Source organism: Parasteatoda tepidariorum, chromosome 2 (assembly GCF_043381705.1).
Source record: "Parasteatoda tepidariorum isolate YZ-2023 chromosome 2, CAS_Ptep_4.0, whole genome shotgun sequence".
Taxonomy (NCBI): domain Eukaryota; kingdom Metazoa; phylum Arthropoda; class Arachnida; order Araneae; family Theridiidae; genus Parasteatoda; species Parasteatoda tepidariorum.
Window position 1 is genome coordinate 62,510,055 of NC_092205.1, and position 19,062 is coordinate 62,529,116.

At 28.5% G+C, this 19,062-nt stretch overlaps 1 protein-coding gene across 10 annotated transcripts in view; it reads left to right on the top strand.

The window, feature by feature from the left end:
• The window catches only part of LOC107452386 (putative deoxyribonuclease TATDN2), a 38,765-nt gene extending 21,049 nt beyond the window's left edge, over positions 1-17,716 (top strand). For 6 of the 10 annotated variants that reach the window (XM_043048284.2, XM_043048288.2, XM_071177664.1 and 3 more), the window contains 8 exons: positions 283-441; positions 2,144-2,644; positions 5,924-6,112; positions 7,824-8,319; positions 10,535-10,704; positions 11,148-11,277; positions 15,089-15,301; positions 17,255-17,716. In XM_043048284.2, the coding sequence (XP_042904218.1) occupies positions 283-441; positions 2,144-2,644; positions 5,924-6,112; positions 7,824-8,319; positions 10,535-10,704; positions 11,148-11,277; positions 15,089-15,301; positions 17,255-17,404 (2,008 nt within the window). In that variant the 3' untranslated portion in view covers positions 17,405-17,716. The remainder of the gene's footprint in view (positions 1-282; positions 442-2,143; positions 2,645-5,923; positions 6,113-7,823; positions 8,320-10,534; positions 10,705-11,147; positions 11,278-15,088; positions 15,302-17,254) is intronic. The other 4 variants (XM_071177662.1, XM_071177660.1, XM_071177663.1 and 1 more) reach the window with 2 other exon arrangements.
• Positions 17,717-19,062: the final 1,346 nt, after the last annotated feature.

The window sequence follows — 19,062 nt, forward strand, 5'->3', positions numbered from 1 at the left end:
AGATTTATGCCTATGAAATAGTCATATATTCTTAATATTAAGGAAAAGCTTTAGAAATAGATTTTTTTTCTTTGTGAACAAAAGGGATTTTAAAAAGTATCTTTTGAAATCTTATTGAAAATTCATCACTAAGATATGTTCATAGTAAATGACTGTAATTGGAGCTTAAGCAACCTTAATATATGTTTTGCTTTGTTATAAAGCAGAAATGTACTTTTTTTTAAAAGATGCTCAATTTTTATGTTAAAGTTATTTTTCTAGAACGTTTTATTATTTTTTTAGAAAAAGAAAAAGTTTAGTATCAAATGAATATTCAAGCATTTCTGATTGTGAAGAGTCATCTCATTGGAGCTCCGATGATAATTCTCTACAAGCATCAAAAGCATCCTGTTTTTCAGAATCCTCACATGTTTTCAAGCATGTGCCGTTAACTGATACTAAGTATTTTTTTTTAACCTAATGTTTCATCTGAATTTTTTTTTCTTATGGTGGACTGTGATATTCATTTCTTAATATAAAAAATTTGATTAAAATTTTTTTTCTTCCCTGCATAAAGTTCCCTGGTTAAGGTAACATGTTCAATTCTGTCACAGATTGAAACTGACCCTTTTTGGTATATACACCCCTACTGAAGCTAGCCTTCCATTTTTCTTAAGAATTGCGGTCAAGGGAAAGGACATGTCATTCATGTTAAGCAATTTAGGTACTACCAAAATTGATAAGCACTACCAATATGAAAAGTTTTGGACATAAATTGAGGTATTATCCTGCTTGGAAAATATTGCTTGGACCTTCAATTTTCTCTACAAAAAGTAATAAATGGGTTTCTGGTATTCTTTGCTAATTGGCACCATGGAGGATATGCCGAATTAAGTTGACCACTATAGCTGCCACCTTCACACACAATTAATGAGCCTCTACCTTGCTGTATAATGGAGATGAAGTATCACTTTTTCTGGGAGCTTGTCATGAATGTTTTGTTCTTTCCTTTAATTTCAATCCCCAAGAAATATAGTCAGAGTTGGCTTTATTTCATTAAGAAACTTTTCTACCTCCAACTTACAAAGCTGTTAAGTTCAGTTTCTTAACTTTCTTATGCGCCTCTTATTTTTTTTGACATTTTATTATTTTATAAACTTTGATTATTATATTCACTTAGTCGTTTAGGTGAATATCCAAAATATTTTTTGTATTTAATTTGATTTTGATTGTATCTGATTAAAAATATATATGGATAAATATCAGTGTTGGAAATGTATGAGACAATGGCTCTTAATATTAAAAAAACATTAGTGCATGAAATAATAGTTCACACATATGTTAGATAATTATTTTGTTTAGCCTAGTTATTATTGATAATAACTCACAATTATTAAAAATAACTACATTTATATGGTAGATGGGATAAAAATTGCACATAAATCAGATAGTCAAGTATTCCTTTCACATGTTTCTTTTAAAGGTGTATAATCATTTAGTTAATATTTTTAAACAATAAAAACAAACTAAGATTTAGTTTAAAATGACTTACAATATTATAACTAAGAGAATATAGCTAATCTTCGAGACTATATTAATTTTGACATTGATTTAATGTTAATAGAACTAACTATAAAGCTTATCTTCATTATGAGAAAAACTATTCTCCTGATTTAGGTGAGAAAAATTATTAACATGTAAAGGTTATCTTAGAATTAATTCAGAATAAAATTTTAAAACAAAAGAAATTCTTTAAATTATGTTTAAATAGTTTGGTTAAAATTCTTAGCAATAACTGCCTCAAAAAATTGTAGGGAGAAAAAAAAACACCTAGATTTTAATGAAATTGTCTCAAATTCAGCTTATCAATAACTTGTTACTCATACCTCACCAGTTGTAGCATTACCATGTATATCAATATGTTATATATCATTATTACCATTGTTTTGAGAATGATAAATAACTACGAAGACTGTTGAAAAAAAAATCAAACAATGGCGTGAATTTCAGACTAAGTTTTTGCAAATCAAGTAAGCCAGAAAATATTTTCACAAATACATAAATTCACAAGAGTTATTATTTTTTCTAACCTTTTTTTTTTTTAAATATTTAACAAGGAGTTTGTTTGCTTGCTGTTTCCTTTATATATTTTTTATTCTTTCAGTGATCCAGTATCATCCATTCCTCTTGTTTCTGAGTCTTTAAAGAGGAGTTATTCTATGACTGATGAAGAATATTCTATTCCTTCCTTAAAGCGAAGTCATTCTAGGACTGAAGAAGACATTTCTACTTCATCTTTAAAGCAAAGTCATTCCAGATCTAAAGACTTCTCTACCCCTTCCTCAAAGCGAAGAAGTCATTCTAGGTGGTCTGAAGACTCCTCCACTCCTTCTTCAAAGCGAAGGCATTCCAGGACTGAAGAAGACATTTCTACTTCATTTTTAAAAGAAATTGATTCCAGTACCAAAGATTTTTCTACCCCTTCTTCAAAGCGAAGTCATTCCAGGACTGAAGAAGATGTTTCGACTCCTTCTTTAAAAATACGCCATTCCCCAACCATAGAAGACTCTTCCACTTCATCTTTAAAGCGAAGTAATTTAACTTGTGGATCTCACCAAAAAGAAGATATCATAGACGTGTCTGCAAACCTTTCTATGTTAGACAAGTATCTATTTACTGTTCTTAAGTGTGCCTTTATTTTAAAACTCTCATTCTAAATACCAGCCAGTTTCATGTCTATTATCCTAATTTGTTAATTTATGAAGATTTCATGATGTTTATTTTTTAATATCTCTCTCAACTGGTGGTCTGAATGCATTCTGACATACTATGATAAGGGTTGTAAACAATTGTGTTAAAAAATTTTCGGTTACTCTTGTTTCTACTTAGGGTTTTTCTTATGTTTATTGATAATTTTTTTATTATTTTGTGTATGTTAGAGTTACTCTCAAATATTTTTTTCGAAAAGAAAAATTAATAAAATAAAACTTAGATAAGCATAGTGATTAATCTACTTTCATTAAACTTTTATGTTGCTGAAATTCTATTATCCTGAGACACTTTTTTTATTATTTATTTTTTTAAAAAAAAAAGATATGCTGGTTGTTAATGAATTAGTAGTATATCAATATTCTATTGTGCGAAATGTTGAAATAGAAATTATAGTGTTAAATTTGGTTAGGGTGTGAAATGTAGGGTGTTTAAATTTTGAATAAAAGTAAAAACAGTAAAATGTCATGCAATTAATTAAAATTTGGTTGATAGATTACAGGAATTACATCACTCAGAATATCATATGTGGGAATTTCATTTCCTATTCACAATTAATTATTATAGTAATTTTTTACATAAATTATTTTTGATATTTTAAACCACCAAACAACTTATTAACAAAAGTAATGTTTGTTAAGGTTATGTTATGCATTGGGTGTGAATTTTACGGTTAAATTTGTCATATACAAAAAATCTTTTTAATTATTTTTTATGTCTTAAACTATTACTTCTTGAATTATTTTTTACTTTCATCCATCTTCTTTTTTTTTGCCATTTTGCACTCTCATGCTTAGACTTTGTATCTTGCATATTATTTGTGGACAAGTTTTTTCTTCAGTTTTCAAGTTAAATTGAAGTTAATAACACTTAGTAAAACTCATTTTGGACTAAATAGATCTATTTGCTATCAAAAGCCATGGATATTATCTTTAAATAAAAAGATTATCTTCCATTTAATTTGCAACAATCTATGTTAAATTTTATTGGATAATTTGTTTTCCACACCTTCCATTGGGACAATTCAGAGTAAAATGTTATAATGTTGAACAGTGACATTTTTTGTGCTTCAAACTATCGGAATGATTTAGGAGNTTTAACAAGGAGTTTGTTTGCTTGCTGTTTCCTTTATATATTTTTTATTCTTTCAGTGATCCAGTATCATCCATTCCTCTTGTTTCTGAGTCTTTAAAGAGGAGTTATTCTATGACTGATGAAGAATATTCTATTCCTTCCTTAAAGCGAAGTCATTCTAGGACTGAAGAAGACATTTCTACTTCATCTTTAAAGCAAAGTCATTCCAGATCTAAAGACTTCTCTACTCCTTTCTCAAAGCGAAGAAGTCATTCTAGGTGGTCTGAAGACTCCTCCACTCCTTCTTCTAAGCGAAGGCATTCCAGGACTGAAGAAGACATTTCTACTTCATTGTTAAAAGAAATTCATACAAGTTCTAAAGATTTCTCTACTCCTTCCTCTAAAAGAAGTCATTCCAGGACTGAAGAAGATGTTTCGACTCCTTCTTTAAAAAGACACCATTCCCCAACTATAGAAGACTCTTCTACTTCATCCTTAAAGAGAAGTAATTTAATTTGTGGTTATCCCCAAACAGAAGATAACAGAGACGTATCTGCAAACCTTTCTACGTTAGACAAGTATCTATTTACTGTTCTTAAGTGTGCCTTTATTTTAAAACTCTCATTCTAAATACCAGCCAGTTTCATGTCTATTATCCTAATTTGTTAATTTATGAAGATTTCATGATGTTTATTTTTTAATATCTCTCTCAACTGGTGGTCTGAATGCATTCTGACATACTATGATAAGGGTTGTAAACAATTGTGTTAAAAAATTTTCGGTTACTCTTGTTTCTACTTAGGGTTTTTCTTATGTTTATTGATAATTTTTTTTAATATTTTGTGTATGTTAGAGTTACTCTCAAATATTCTTTTCAAAAAGAAAAATTAATAAAATAAAACTTAGATAAGCATAGTGATTAATCTATTTTCAATAAACCTTTATGTTGCTAAAATTCTTCTATCCTGAGTAATTTTTATTTATTTTTTTTAAAAAAAGAGGATATATGCTGGTTGTTAATAAATTAGTAGTACTATATCAATATTCTATTGTGCGAAATGTAGAAAAAATTTTGAATTAAAAATTATAGTGTTAAATTTAGTTAGGGTGTGAAATGTAGGGTGTTTGAATTTTGAATGTTAATATGTAAAGTGTAAAAACAGTAAAATGTCATGCAACTAATTAAAATGTGGTAGATAGATTACAGGAATTACATCCTGCAGAATATCATATCTGGGAATTTCATTTCCTATTCATAATTAATTATTATAGTAATTTTTTACATAAATTATTTTTGATGTTTTAATCCACCAAATAACTTATTAACAAAAGTAATGTTTGTTTAGGTTATGTTATGCTATTGGATGTGAATTTTACGGTTAAATTTGTCACATTCAAAAAAAAGCTTTTTTATTATTTTTTATGCCTTAAATTATTACTTCTTAAATTATTTTTTAATTTCATCCATCTTCTTTTTTCCTGCCATTTTACACTCTTATGCTCAGACTTTGTACCTTGCATATTATTTACTGATAAGTTTTTTTTAGTTTTCAAGTTTAACCCTTAGTAAAACTCATTTTGGAGTAAATAGAACTCTTAGCTATCAAAAGCCATGGATATTATCTTTTAAATAAAATGATTATATTCCATTTAATTTGTAAAAATGTATGTTAAATTTTATTCAAAAATTCGTTTTTCACACCTTCTATTGGAACAATTCAGAGTAGAATGTTATAATGTTGAACAGTGACATTTCTTGTGCTTCAAACTATCTGTATGATTTAGAAGATTATAGACGGCAGTTAAACATTCATTTTTATAAGTTTAAGGTTTGCATTATTTGCAACAAGTGAGAAAAAAAAGTATTAATGTGATGTTTAGGAAATCTCAATCAACTTTTGTTACTAAATTTAAAAATTTAAATTATAATTCTGACTAATGAATAATTACAAGTATTAGATTATTTTACATGATAAGTTACTCTACTAAATTTAAATATAACTCTTAATTGGAATTCAATGAACCAATATACATATTTTATTTATAAGAGTCCTAATTCGTTTGTTTGTATTTATTATACTATGATTTGTTTTTCTTGTAGGTCTTTATCGTCAGTTCCTTCTCCACAACTTCTTCCCCCTGGAGAAACTCTTCTACCTCAACCTCTTTCATTCTATAAAATGGTTCCACCTCCTTCATTAAAGAGAAGTCATTCTTTGATTGAAGAAGATTCTGAAAATGACAACAAACATTTGTTTCAAAGATCAACAGATAATCACAAGTCATACAAGTAAATTTATATTTACTGTTTTACGTGCAAATGTTATATTTATAACTACTTTTTTTAGTGTATGAAACTAGTTTTACATAGATTTTTATAATTTAAATTTTTTTTTGTTGCTAAAATTTATTTAAATCTTCTTAATTGTTTCTTATTTCAATCATGGTTGAAAAAAAAAGTTTTTTTCTTCAAAAAATTTAATATAAATAAATTTAAAAAAATTAATTTTAAACTAGTTATCTATTTTATTTAATGAAAATTTAAAAAAAACTTTATTCTATAAATTAAAAGTATTTAAGTTATTATAAAGTATTATAGTGAAAAAATTTTTTTGACTGTTAATTAATATTGTCAATTAACACTTGAAAAATATCATTTTTTCTTCCAAAAACAGGCTTGCATGATAAAAAAAGAATAATTAAAAGTTTTGAATGTTAACTTTTGAACATGCATATAGCATGAAATAGCAGCTTAAAAGGAATAAAACGGAATAGCATTCAAGTATATGTAGTACCATTTATGAAACAATACCTAAAATATTTACAAATAATAAGCACAATATACAGATATTGGCAGTCACGCACATAAAAAAATTCGAGCAAAAGTTTTGAAAACCAACCACAAAAAATAAAAAAATAATGCTTCACTAACGTGCCGAAACAACCTCTCCGTTCAATTCCCAAAGCCACACTAAACACAGAGCATATAATTTATCATAGTCGATCGACGCACAAGAGTGTCGTCGGCATACCAGGAGATGCCCCTCTGACGCGCCAGTGCATCGGTGGCAGCGAACGTGTTAATTAGTTATTTGTTATTGTCATCAATTTATTGCCAAAAATATTAAGTTTAAATTTTTTTTCTCCATTGAATAAATATAAATTTTTTTCTTTTCACTTAAGGACCTTGTAAAATGTAAGATCATATATTTTTATATTAAAAATATTTAAAAATAATGGAATGATGATAAGGACTAAAAATTTCAAATGAGCTGCATACATATATGCACATCATGTAGTGAAGTGAAGCTATGTTTTAATACAAATGATTTAACAACAAATAAAGAATAAATTTAACATACAGAAGCTTTAAGAATAATAATACTTATTAATAATACATCATTTAATAAAATAATATTCATTGGTAATATTTTAAAAGAACTTCGAATACTTTTCAATATTTTTAATTTATGCTCTTTTACATTAAAGCATTGCATTTTGAAATTATCCATGTAATAAAAAATTGTTTACACAAATACCAAAAAAGCACCTTATTCCCATTTCTGCATTTAATTGGTCCAAGCATAACATACTGTTTAATGAGATTAAAAAACAAAGAAACTTTTGTCTTAATTTGTCCTGTAATTACATTTTTTAAAAATAATTTTAAAAAACTGTCAAAACATAGAGTTGGTGTGTATTTTAAAATTGTTTAAGAACATTATAACTCAATTTTAAATTTACTAGCATGAATTATTTTATAAATATATTTTTGCATAAGAGCAATAAAATACAGTAAAACCTTGCTACAATAATATTTTGGGGACCAAATAAATATATTGTTGCTGAATAAATGCTTGTTCTGAAATAAATGCATTTTTGATTACAAAAAAAACGGACTGAACTAATTTGTACTCTCAATATGTTAAAACCAAACTGTATAAAAATTAAATTTTAGGTATATAGAACTCCATTAAGTTTTTCCTTTTAATATCTTGCAGTTTTACCTCTTCTGATTCACCGATTATTAGAGGAAGAAGAAGCTTGCCAGCTAAAACTAGAGAAGATTTTTCCCCCAGTTGCAACTACTCTACATTTCATTCAGCTGGACATAGCTCCAGCTTTCAATTAGACACTCCTAAACGCGCTTTAAATTCTTCTGATAGTTCAAGAAGGCACTCTTATCATGATAAGTACTCTCCTCGATCTACTTATAGATCTTGTGCAACTGATCAAACACCATACAGTCCAACTGACTCATATCGCAGACATAAAAGATTCAAATCTGAGTTGCCTTATTACAATCCATCAGATCTTTTAACCTTTCAGTCTGACGTAGGCTTTATAGATTCTCATTGCCATCTTGACTTTCTTTTTGGTAGGCTGTCTTATGATGGTTCTTTTAAGGATTATCAGAAACAGAATAAAGACTCATTTCCAGTTTGTTTTAAGGGATGCATAGCAATATTTTGCAATCCGCCCACTTTCATCAAAAGGGTAAGTAGTGTTTTTCTGAAATGAAGAAAGTTTGTCTCTATGTTTTTGCTTTATCATCCTTAATTTTAAACTAATTTTAGATAATTGAAGAGTTTTTTTTAAATTATATTTTTTATGCAAGTTTAAATGTCATATTTATTTCATACACTTTTCCCCGACCCTTGGACTGCCCAAGAAACATTAAATTAGTTCCATTTAATTTTCTTTGGTGTATTTTTCTTGGTTTTGTGGGATTTACTATGGATGAGAGGTTAACTGGGAGCTGAGCAAGGTCACCTAAATCTACACCGAAACCGGGCATGTCACTGTATTTTGTTTTGAAGTTGTATTTAATTAAAATTATTAAATCAAAGAAAGCCATCTAAAATATGAACAATCACCGTCTGAGTGTCCCATGGTAAAATTATCCAACGTTGACTGGTCCATGACAATAAAAAGTTTAGGGAGTTAGGGACAATATAAAGTTTAAAGATTTAGTATATAATACTGATCTTCATAAATTTGTGCTATCAGGAATACAGGTAATAAAATTTTAGGTTGGACTTTACTGATAAGATTATAATATTATTAATATTAAAAAACCCTCAAAACAAAACATCATTTTTAAATTGGAAAAAATAATTATTGCATTATTTCTTTAGATATAAGTATTTATTTAGTATTTAACCTTAGACAGAAGCCTTTATTTTCCTACATTTATTAAAAGTAAGAATTGTGACTTTTTCATGTTTTTAAATTTTATAAAGCGTTTCTTAAAAATAAAAGTATTTGGGGTTGAGACTAATATTTGAACTCTGGGATTGTGAAAAACGTGTATTTATATCTACTTTTTAAAATTAAAGAGTAGATATAAATGCATGTTTTTCACAATTAAATCGGTAATTCTTTCTGAAGTCTCTTTAAAATAAATTGGTGAAGGCTTTCTGAAAATTAATAGCTCTGGTATCTTAGTTTTTGGAAATATATTTAAAAGGTTTTATGGACCAAAGAGAATTTTTCCATGTCACTCATAGTGTTTTTTTAATAAATTTTTTAAGTATAAAAATAATACATTACTTAAAGATTTTATTGCATTGTTACTTAAAGATTTTATTGCCTGCCTTTAATGTTTCTGCTGAAAATGTCTTTTCGTTACTGATGACAACCCATCTATAGTAAATGAGAGTTATAGTGAAAATTTTCATTTGACCCTTTTAAACTCCTGTTTAATGTTATTTCTTATACTTCTGTTGAAGAACTGAGAAATCGGTAATTCATATATAGTGGACTTAAATTCCTTATTACAGGTATTTAAATAAATGGTATAAAAGTTTAGTAAATGTGATATGTTAAAAAGTATATTAATTTTAACTTTTAATTAAAAATGGAGTAATATACATAATTGAAAAATATTGTCGCTGGATTGAATCATGCGAGTAGTTCTAAAAACAGATACCGGAGAAAAAGGAATTGGTTGCATAGAAATTTCAACTTTTAATTAGAACTTTCTACAAGAAAGATGTAAATTAACGAATTCTAAAAATGACAAAAATTGTAATAAACATTTTAAAAATTTAATATTGGATGAAAACCACTTTTATATGTTGTTACGAATTTCCGCCTGACCAGAAAAGGGCATTGTAATCACTCACAATAATTCTGTAATCACTTATGTGGCAGGCAATGGATTGAACTGGATGGCTCATTGGCGAGCCCCATTTCGTATCATATTGATTTATTGTTTTATTATTATATGTATTAATGTTATTTAACATTTCAATTAAAATTTTTGTCACAGTAAGAAGTTAGCTATAAATTACGTACTATTGCAATAACTATTTTCAACAATGCTATTACAATATGCTAAAAAATATTTTTCAATGGTTTTGGATATAGTGAACCATTGTTTACAGTGGACTTATTGTTAAGATCGCAAGCAGTTCACTATAGCCAAATCTGATTGTGTATTCAGTGCGGTCTATTTAGAATTTAGTTGCATATATTTTGTATTCTTAAATGGTTTATAATTTTTTTATGACTGCTGATTTCATTTTAAATGTAAATGTATGTTTAAATATATTTGAATTATTTTAATTGAGTGTAAATTTAATGATGAGTATTATATATTTTAAATCAGTATATTTTAAAATTCAACGATTTAATTTATATATTTTGAATTAGTATAATGAATTTAATGATTTGGTTTATCTATTTTAAACGAGGACTTGAATTTTAGAAACGTTTTTGGCAAGATCTTCTTGCAGAAGAAAATGTGTGGGCATCATTTGGTTGTCATCCTCACTATTCAAAGAATTACAATGATGAAGTTGAAGAATCTATAATGAGAGCATTAGATCACCCCAAAGTCTGTGCCTTGGGAGAAATTGGGCTGGATTATTCAAGAAAGCAAGTCTATTTTATAAATTTTTTAAATGTGAACTTCGTGATGATGATCCTGTAATAAATGTTTTTGTAAAATTTAGCAATCATATTAGATATTCAAAAAAGTAAATATTCATTATTGCTTACAATATGCCCACCATTTGTATATTAGATCAAATTTTATATATATANCCTTAATTAGTTAATTATCGAAATATGTATAAATGCCTACATAAACAAAAATTGACAACAGCATATGAAACTTACAATGCAACTTAGACAAAAAAATTTCTGCAGGGAAGTGGATGCAAGTCTGCACCAAACATAAATTGTTCTGTGTATATCATAGTTTTGAACGCTTTTTTGCTTTAAAGGTTGTAGCAATATTCAATTTACAGGGAATTTACTATTTCAAAGTAGTTTGTTTGATTATAATGTTTATTAATAAATAATATCTTACATGGTAGGAATGATTGTTCAAAAGATATACAAGAGAAAGTTTTTATAAGGCAGTTGAAAATAGCTTTGAAAAGAAAGTTGCCATTAGTTATACACTGCAGAGATGCTCATGAAGATGGCCTGGAAATCATGAAAAGGGTAAGGAAAGAAATCGTATCAACAATTTTGAAATTTATCTATTTTCATTACAATTTTTTTTTAAATTGCTGTCTAATTTTAAAAGTTGCTATGAGGTGTTTGCTAACCAACAAAAGTGATTTGTATGTCATTATTATATAGTAATTAATTTGTAACTTCTTCAATATTGCTACAGTAAATTTTAAAAAAATATATAATTTGTTGATAAATTTTATGTACACAAAACAGTCTTGATTGTTTTTCAAACACATTGTGTTGTTTTTATTTTGTGGTATAGCACTTTTCCTACTTTCTTGCTTTTTTCTTGCCTGTTGTAAACCAGGGTTAAAATAAAAATTTATTATATCAATGATTAACATTATTCAGGCTAATCTCCATCAATGAAATGATTGTGTTAATTAAGCATAATCAGGGACTGCGGAAATAGGGGTGGGGGGCAGAGAGAGCTTTATAGTCCCCTCACATTTTAAAAAAAAAGGAATTCAGTCCCTTCTAAGATCAAAATTCTGCGCTGATATAATTAAATTTACAATTAAATAATTTTTTTTTGTGTGTCTGAGTTCTAAAAAAATATCTTTATTTCAAACAAGGTTGTTCGTCTCTATTTCAAACAAGCTTGTTTCTATGAACCAAAAGATGAAATTAAGAAATTTAACCATCTGTCCTCAGGACCAGTGACCCAAAAGTTATTGCTAGTTTGTATGCATTTTCAGGGTTTCATTTATTGAACTGTATTAAAATTTTTTTAAATAAAGTTAATAAAATGAATTTAATGGAAAAATTACAATGTGAATGTGTAAAATTCAGAATTAGATACCTGCAAGCGACGCCTGCCAATCAGATACGACACACATTCATAAAATCACTTGCAAGTATCCAATTAGAATCTGATCTGAAAATTGATTCAGCATGATAATAAATCTGTGCCTATCTTTAACTTTCATAACTATGTGATTGTTTGCAAGTACCCAAATATGATAATATTGTGACAAAAACATAGACCAAAATGTGAAGCAGGAAAAAAAAAAAAACGACAACAAACTAACACTTTATATATATTGATTGCTGTTCCTGAAAACTGCTGATAATTTGTTTTATAGCAGTCCAAGTCAAATTTTAGTGGTCGCAGGCAAACAATTAACCGTTAATTTTGAACCTTTCACTTTTTGAACTGTTCACTTGCCCTTCATTTCTGCTCAAGTCAAGTTTAATTCAGCTTTTCAATATCAACATAAAAGAAATTTTATTGGTTTTTGTGATAATGTACACATTAGTAAAAAATGATGATACACATAATAATATGATACATATACTGAAAATAATCTCTTTCTACAAGTTTGCAATCTACACTTTTTCCACAATAAAAGCAGCATAGCTGTGGTAACTCAGGGAATAGGCCTTCCAATGAGGTGAACCAGATTAGAATCCCAGCGATGACTGCATAAGTCAAATTTGGAACCCTTCCCTGTGTTGCGACTACGTAGTGCAGATGTTAAGCTTACCCGTCTGCGAATCGGACACACCAGACTGACCCATCTACATTTGTTGTTTGGTGAACCACCTCCTCAATGTAACACTTGTGATGTTTTACTTTCGATTCACCATATTTTAATCACTTTCCCGTATTTTAACAGACATCGTCTTGCCTTTTTTGGTGGTTCTATTTTATCTATGGCAGATTTGTTAGGTGACTCTTATCATCCTAACATTTTTGCATTTTTACGTGCTATTGGCATTTTAAATTGTATATAAGTTTATTCTGTTCATGAATTTATTCATTTTTAGAAGGATATTCTTACTTTAATACTATTTTACTGTGTTTTAACTTTGACGTGATTTTAATCCAATATTACCGTTGANCAAATCAGGAGCAGGAATTTACTGCTCCAATGATGGTACCAAACTTCACTTTCCCCTGGGAAATTATGCCACCGTTTTTCAGGCTGAGGTCTATGCCATTATCTTGTGCTGCAAGTTATGCATAGACAAAGGATATCAAAATACGACTATCCGCATCTGTTCTGACAGTCAGGCTGCTCTCCTATCACTGTCAAGGTGTAAATTCACCTCTTTGTTAGTGTGGGAATGCTTCTCGGTCCTCTGTGACCTGTCCACTCATAACAAGGTATCCCTGCATTGGGTACCAGGACATATGGGTATCGGTGGAAATGAGCTAGCTGACGAAGCAGCACGGGCTGGCTCTAATGCAATTTTCTGGGGCCCTGAACCTGCGCTGGGAATTTCTCCCTCCTCATTTAGGGCAACCATATTCAAGCTCTACGGCAAGATCGCCCATGAGCAGTGGCGCGCTGCTGACGGTCAAAGACAAGCTAAGGAGCTGAATCGAGACTGTCCTAGTGTACGTCAAAAGGAGCTCTTAAAGCTTAACAGAAACAGTATAAGGAAGATCATTGGTCTTCTTACTGGTCACTGTATCCTCAGAAGACACCTAAACATTATGGGAATTGAATCAAATTCTCTTTGTCGGGGATGTCATCTAGAAGAAGAGACATCACGACACATACTCTGTGATTGTGAGGTCTATTCTGCTCAAAGATTTGAGCATTTAGGACAGCATATTGTCAATGCCTGGGAACTGCAAGATGTTCCTGTAAGGTGCTTGCTGAATTTTATTTCAGCCATAGGGCTTTCATGCTAATCATGATTTTAGTGTTTGGGTACAATAGACCTCTGGTCAATGTGCCCTGCTTGTCAGAGCTGCCCAACCTCTAAGTCTAACACTTTATATATATTGATTGCTGTTCCTGAAAACTGCTGATAATTTGTTTTATAGCAGTCCAAGACAAATTTTAGTGGTTGCAGTCAAACAGATAACCGTTAATTTTGAGCCTTTCACTTTTTGAACTGTTTACTTCCCCTTCATTTCTGCTCAAGTTACAGATCAGTTTAATTTAGCTTTTCAATATCAACATAAAGGAAATTTTATTGGTTTTTGTGATAATGTACGCATTAGTAAAGAATGATGATACACATAATAATATGATACATATGCTGAAAATAATCCCTTTCTACAAGTTTGCAATCTAAACTTTTTCCACAATAAAAGCAGCATAGCTGTGGTAACTCAGGGGATAGAGTGTTTGCCTTCCAATGAGGTGAACCGGATTAGAATCCCAGCGATGACTGGTTGATACGAACTCCGCACCAAACTCACACTGATCACAGTGTTGGTATAAAATATCCTCCATTTTAGATGTTTCATGGGTTAGAGTCTCCTTGCCATCAGGCTAACCGCGGGAGATTTTCGTAGTTTTTTTATACATGTAATGTAAATGTTAGTTCCATCAAAAAGTTCTCCACGAAGGCTAATTTCTTCCAATATGTGATCCATGAGTTCCCTTATCTTTTGGATTGGGTTCAAATTCATAAGGTTATTAAATTGAACATTGATAGTCATAAACTCATAATTGGGTCAGCTGTTCAGTGCTGGGTTATAAAATAAAATAAAGACAGCATTTTTAACTATTGCTTACATTGCTTGATAAATTTTGGAGTATTTTGAATAAAAATTGAAGTTAAAGAAGACTTAAAGAGCGGAAGCTTATTTGAGAAATTGTCATCTAAAGTTGGCAAAGGCTTAGAGCTTTCTGTGTATATTTATTGAGTTTATATTTTTATAAAAATGTTTGTTTTCTGTGGAAATATGTATAAAGTAAAATTCTATTTTTAAAAGTTTCATAGAGAAATCTCTTTCTCTTTGCTTTAATGTTTTATTGTTTATAATAAAATATGAATATCATGAAATTCAGTTTGTATATGTAATACTAATTGATTCTAAATGTTTAAACAGATGGTTCCCAAGAATTATTTTATCCATTTGCATTGTTTTACTGATACCTGGGAAATAGCACAAAAATGGTTGGAAGAATTTCCCAATCTTTATATTGGTCTTACTAATCTTGTTACTTTTCCATCTGCTGCAGAAGTACATGAAGTTGCAAAGAAGATTCCTTTAAGTCGTCTTTTACTTGAAACAGATACTCCCTATTTTATTCCTAAACCAGTAAGTTTATTGTGTTTCTTACATGTTCAGAATTGGTTATTCAGTTCTAAAATTTTGCACAATGTTTATGCAAGGACAAGTAAAGTCCCATTAATTATGATCCAAGATTTAATATTTGAAAAAACTCAATTTGCTTTTATGTTTTGACATGTTGTAAAATAAAAAGATAGGCATAAAGTTTGAATCAGGATGCATAGCGTTTTTAAAAAGTGCTTAAAGGTGCTTATTTTCGTTTTTTAGAAGCGCTTAAAGGTGTATCATTGGGTGTTCTTAAAAAGTGCTTAATTTTATCGTTTACAAAATAAGATTTTTCCTATACTGTGTTGATTTTTGCTTCAAATTATGCAAAAAGACACAGTTCACATTGATTGATTCAATGTTTTCACAATTAATTCAACCCCAAACTATTTCGGCTTATTGTCAGTTCGTAGCGTATAAAAACAACACTCGTTTAACATGATTCAAAATTTCATGATTTTTGACAATTGTCAAAAACAATTCCGCAAGTGTTTTCTTTTGACATGATGGTTAAAGCAAGATAAAACCGTAAATTCTCAAAAACTTTCCAACCCTACCTAGTTATGATATTTTTTTAAAGTGCTTAAAAGTATTTTTTGAGTGCTTGAAAAGTGCTTAAAAGGTGCTTATTTTTTGTTGAATAATTTAGCTTGCACCCTGTGAATAAAAATAAAACTGACAATAATATTAAGATTTTTTTCCTTTTAAGAATTTGATGTAATATTTTTTACCAATATATTCTTGTATTTAAATTAAACTAATCCCATCTATTCAGTATGTGTTTATTTTTTAAATTGTCAAAATATTGTTCAAAGTTCTCAAATGTCTTGCAAGATTTAATTATTTGTGTAACTATCCTTTTAACTATACTATTAATCAAAGTCTTATTAATATTGATTGAAGACCTAAAAAAGCTCAATTTGCTTCTATGTTTTGACGCATTGTAAAATAAAATGATAAACATGACCTTTGAATGAAAATAAAACTGACAATTTTAAGTTATTGATTCTTTTTAAGAATTTCATGTAATTTTTTTTTTACGAATGTCAGGGGGATTGTATTCCGGGTTTTTCATATCATTCTTCCAGATCTAAAAATTGAAGCAAGGCATTCGATTTTTCCGTGAATAACGCAGAATTCCGCATATCTCAAGATCATTAGTTTACAGACTTCCACGATTCAAAAACTTATAATCAGACAAAATTTTGACACTTTTAATTAACAAGGCGTTTACATGCACGTGATTCTTCCTCCAATTTGATTCTTTTGGTTTGGCATTTTTTGGCCAATTAGAATATTTGGTACTGTGCCAAAATCTTCTAATATTGCAATTTTTATTCGCGTGATTTTAATATCAAACATTAGTTTTTGTATTTACCTGATTTAAAAGCTACTGCTTGCAGTTCGTATTCATGCAATCTAAAAATCAAACACCACGATTCCTATTCATGATTTTAAAATCCAATATCGCAATTCTTGAAAAAGTAAGTTTTTTCTTGATTTAGTTACTGTAAAGGGGTGATATTCTTCGTTAGTAGGTGATTTAATTATAAATGCTAGTTCAAAAAATTATGTTAAATATGAAACATGTATGGTATATAAATTGATATCTTCATATAAATTTTTTGCACACGAAATTTTCAGTTTTTTTTATACTTAGTATCACAATTACCCTGCAATATATTCTCGTATTAAATTTGAATTAATCCTATCTATTCCAAATTTACTTATTTTTAAACTGTCAACATTTTGCTCAAGTGTCTTACAACATTTAATTATTTGTGTAACTTTTTTTCTTTCAAATCTATTCATAGATTAAAAATATAGCCTAATCAGTTAGTATTTATTTTAAGATATGCAGTTTTAAATTTGTATTGTGTTAAAACTGAATATTAAATAGAAATTATTAATATGCTTATAATTTTCTTTGTTTAGTTGACCAGGCATCCTTCAAACCTAAGAAACTCTCACCCAGGTATGGCTATCCATGTTGCTGCCCAAGTAGCTGCACTAAAAGAAGGAATACCTCTGGAACTCGTATTGTATAAAACAAGACAAAATACCAAAGCTGTATACAAGATCTGAATCACATTCTCTCTTCCAATTTGTGATATTTTTTTCTAGTCTTGTAAAATTTACTATTGCTCAAATTAGCTGTTAGGAGAGATTATGAGACTAACACTGAAATTATTTTCAAGATCTGAAATCAATCTATTCCGTCTTCTACTTTGATGTTTTTCTAGTCTTGTATAATCCTCTATTTACTCAAGAGCTTATTTTTTGTCTTTCGATGAGCTTATTGAAGGAACATAAAGACTATTATATATTATATTCAAGAGCGAAAGGTATCAATCGAACTATGGATGTGATTAAGAAAATAAAAGGATGTTTATTGTTTCTACCTTGTTTAATTATGAGTCATTTTTTATTTTATTTTTATCGTAGCTAGATATAAAAAATGATGATGAAAATAATGTATGTAAATTTAATATAAAGTAAAGCATTCCTGCAACATTGAATTTTGGGCCAGAGAGATCAATGAAAGTTAAGGGTGTACAATTTAATGGGCGATATCAGGATGGTTAGCTTTTATTTTCCAAACCAGCTGGTACCATTGCTCTGAAGCTGATTGGGCGTAGTAAAAGTAATACAAAATGATAATTTTGTGAAAAAATATCGATAAAAAATTAAAATTTTATTTGGATATCATTAACCCTTTGATTCAGAATTTTTATTAAACATATATTTCATAGTTTTTTCATCTTTTTTTGTATTAATTTTAGTCAAAATAAGCAAAAAGTATTATATTTAGCATTTTAATAATTTTTCGATCATGAAATACTGCATAAAACACCAGTATTTTTTTTTATCTGCATTAAAAGTAAAATTTTCTAAACACAGCTCACTTCCAAATTATAATTTTTCAAATTTGCAGTTATTTAGTTGAACAAAAAACATTAATGCATCGCTGTAATTTCTTTAATTTATAAAATCAATTATTGATAAATTTTTAAGCATGAATACAAAAAAAAAAATTTCTACTTTATTTTATATTTTAGTACAAATGTAATTCGAATAATCTGTTTTTTTAAGCAACTATTAGATTTTTTTCAAACTAAAAAATACCAAAATATATTTTTACTTGTATTTAGAACATTTAAAATATATAAGGAATACCAGTGTCTCATCTGCGTCAAAGGCTTAGAGGAAAATGCATCCAATTTAATATTGTTTCCATTTCTGATTATAAAAAATTCCTAAAATTCTTTTTGTGTGAAATATGTTAAAAGTAGCACAATAGTTTGCATAAAATCTCTTATTTTATTTATTTCTTTTTTGTTATTTCCTTTTACTAATTATTGAAACCTCTAAAGTTGTCTTCTATATGAATAATACTTTAAACTTTATGCAATAGTTTGCATGAAATCTTTCATTTTAATTTCTTTTTTGTTATTTCCTTTAACTAAATATTAAAATCTCTAAAGTTGTTCTCTATGAGAATAATGTTTTAAACATTATGCAATAGTTGCATAAAATATCAGTTATTTTTCAAAATTCACCAAATTTTTTTAGCTGTTTATATGCTGAATTGATTCCAGGCCCTTGAAATCAACAAAATAAATGTATTGTTATCAAGATTTTATGTTACAATTAATACCAATTTCATGTATGATCATTGGTTGTTTCTGCATCACACCTCAAACTGAGATACTTTAATACAAAATATATTAATTTGAAACACC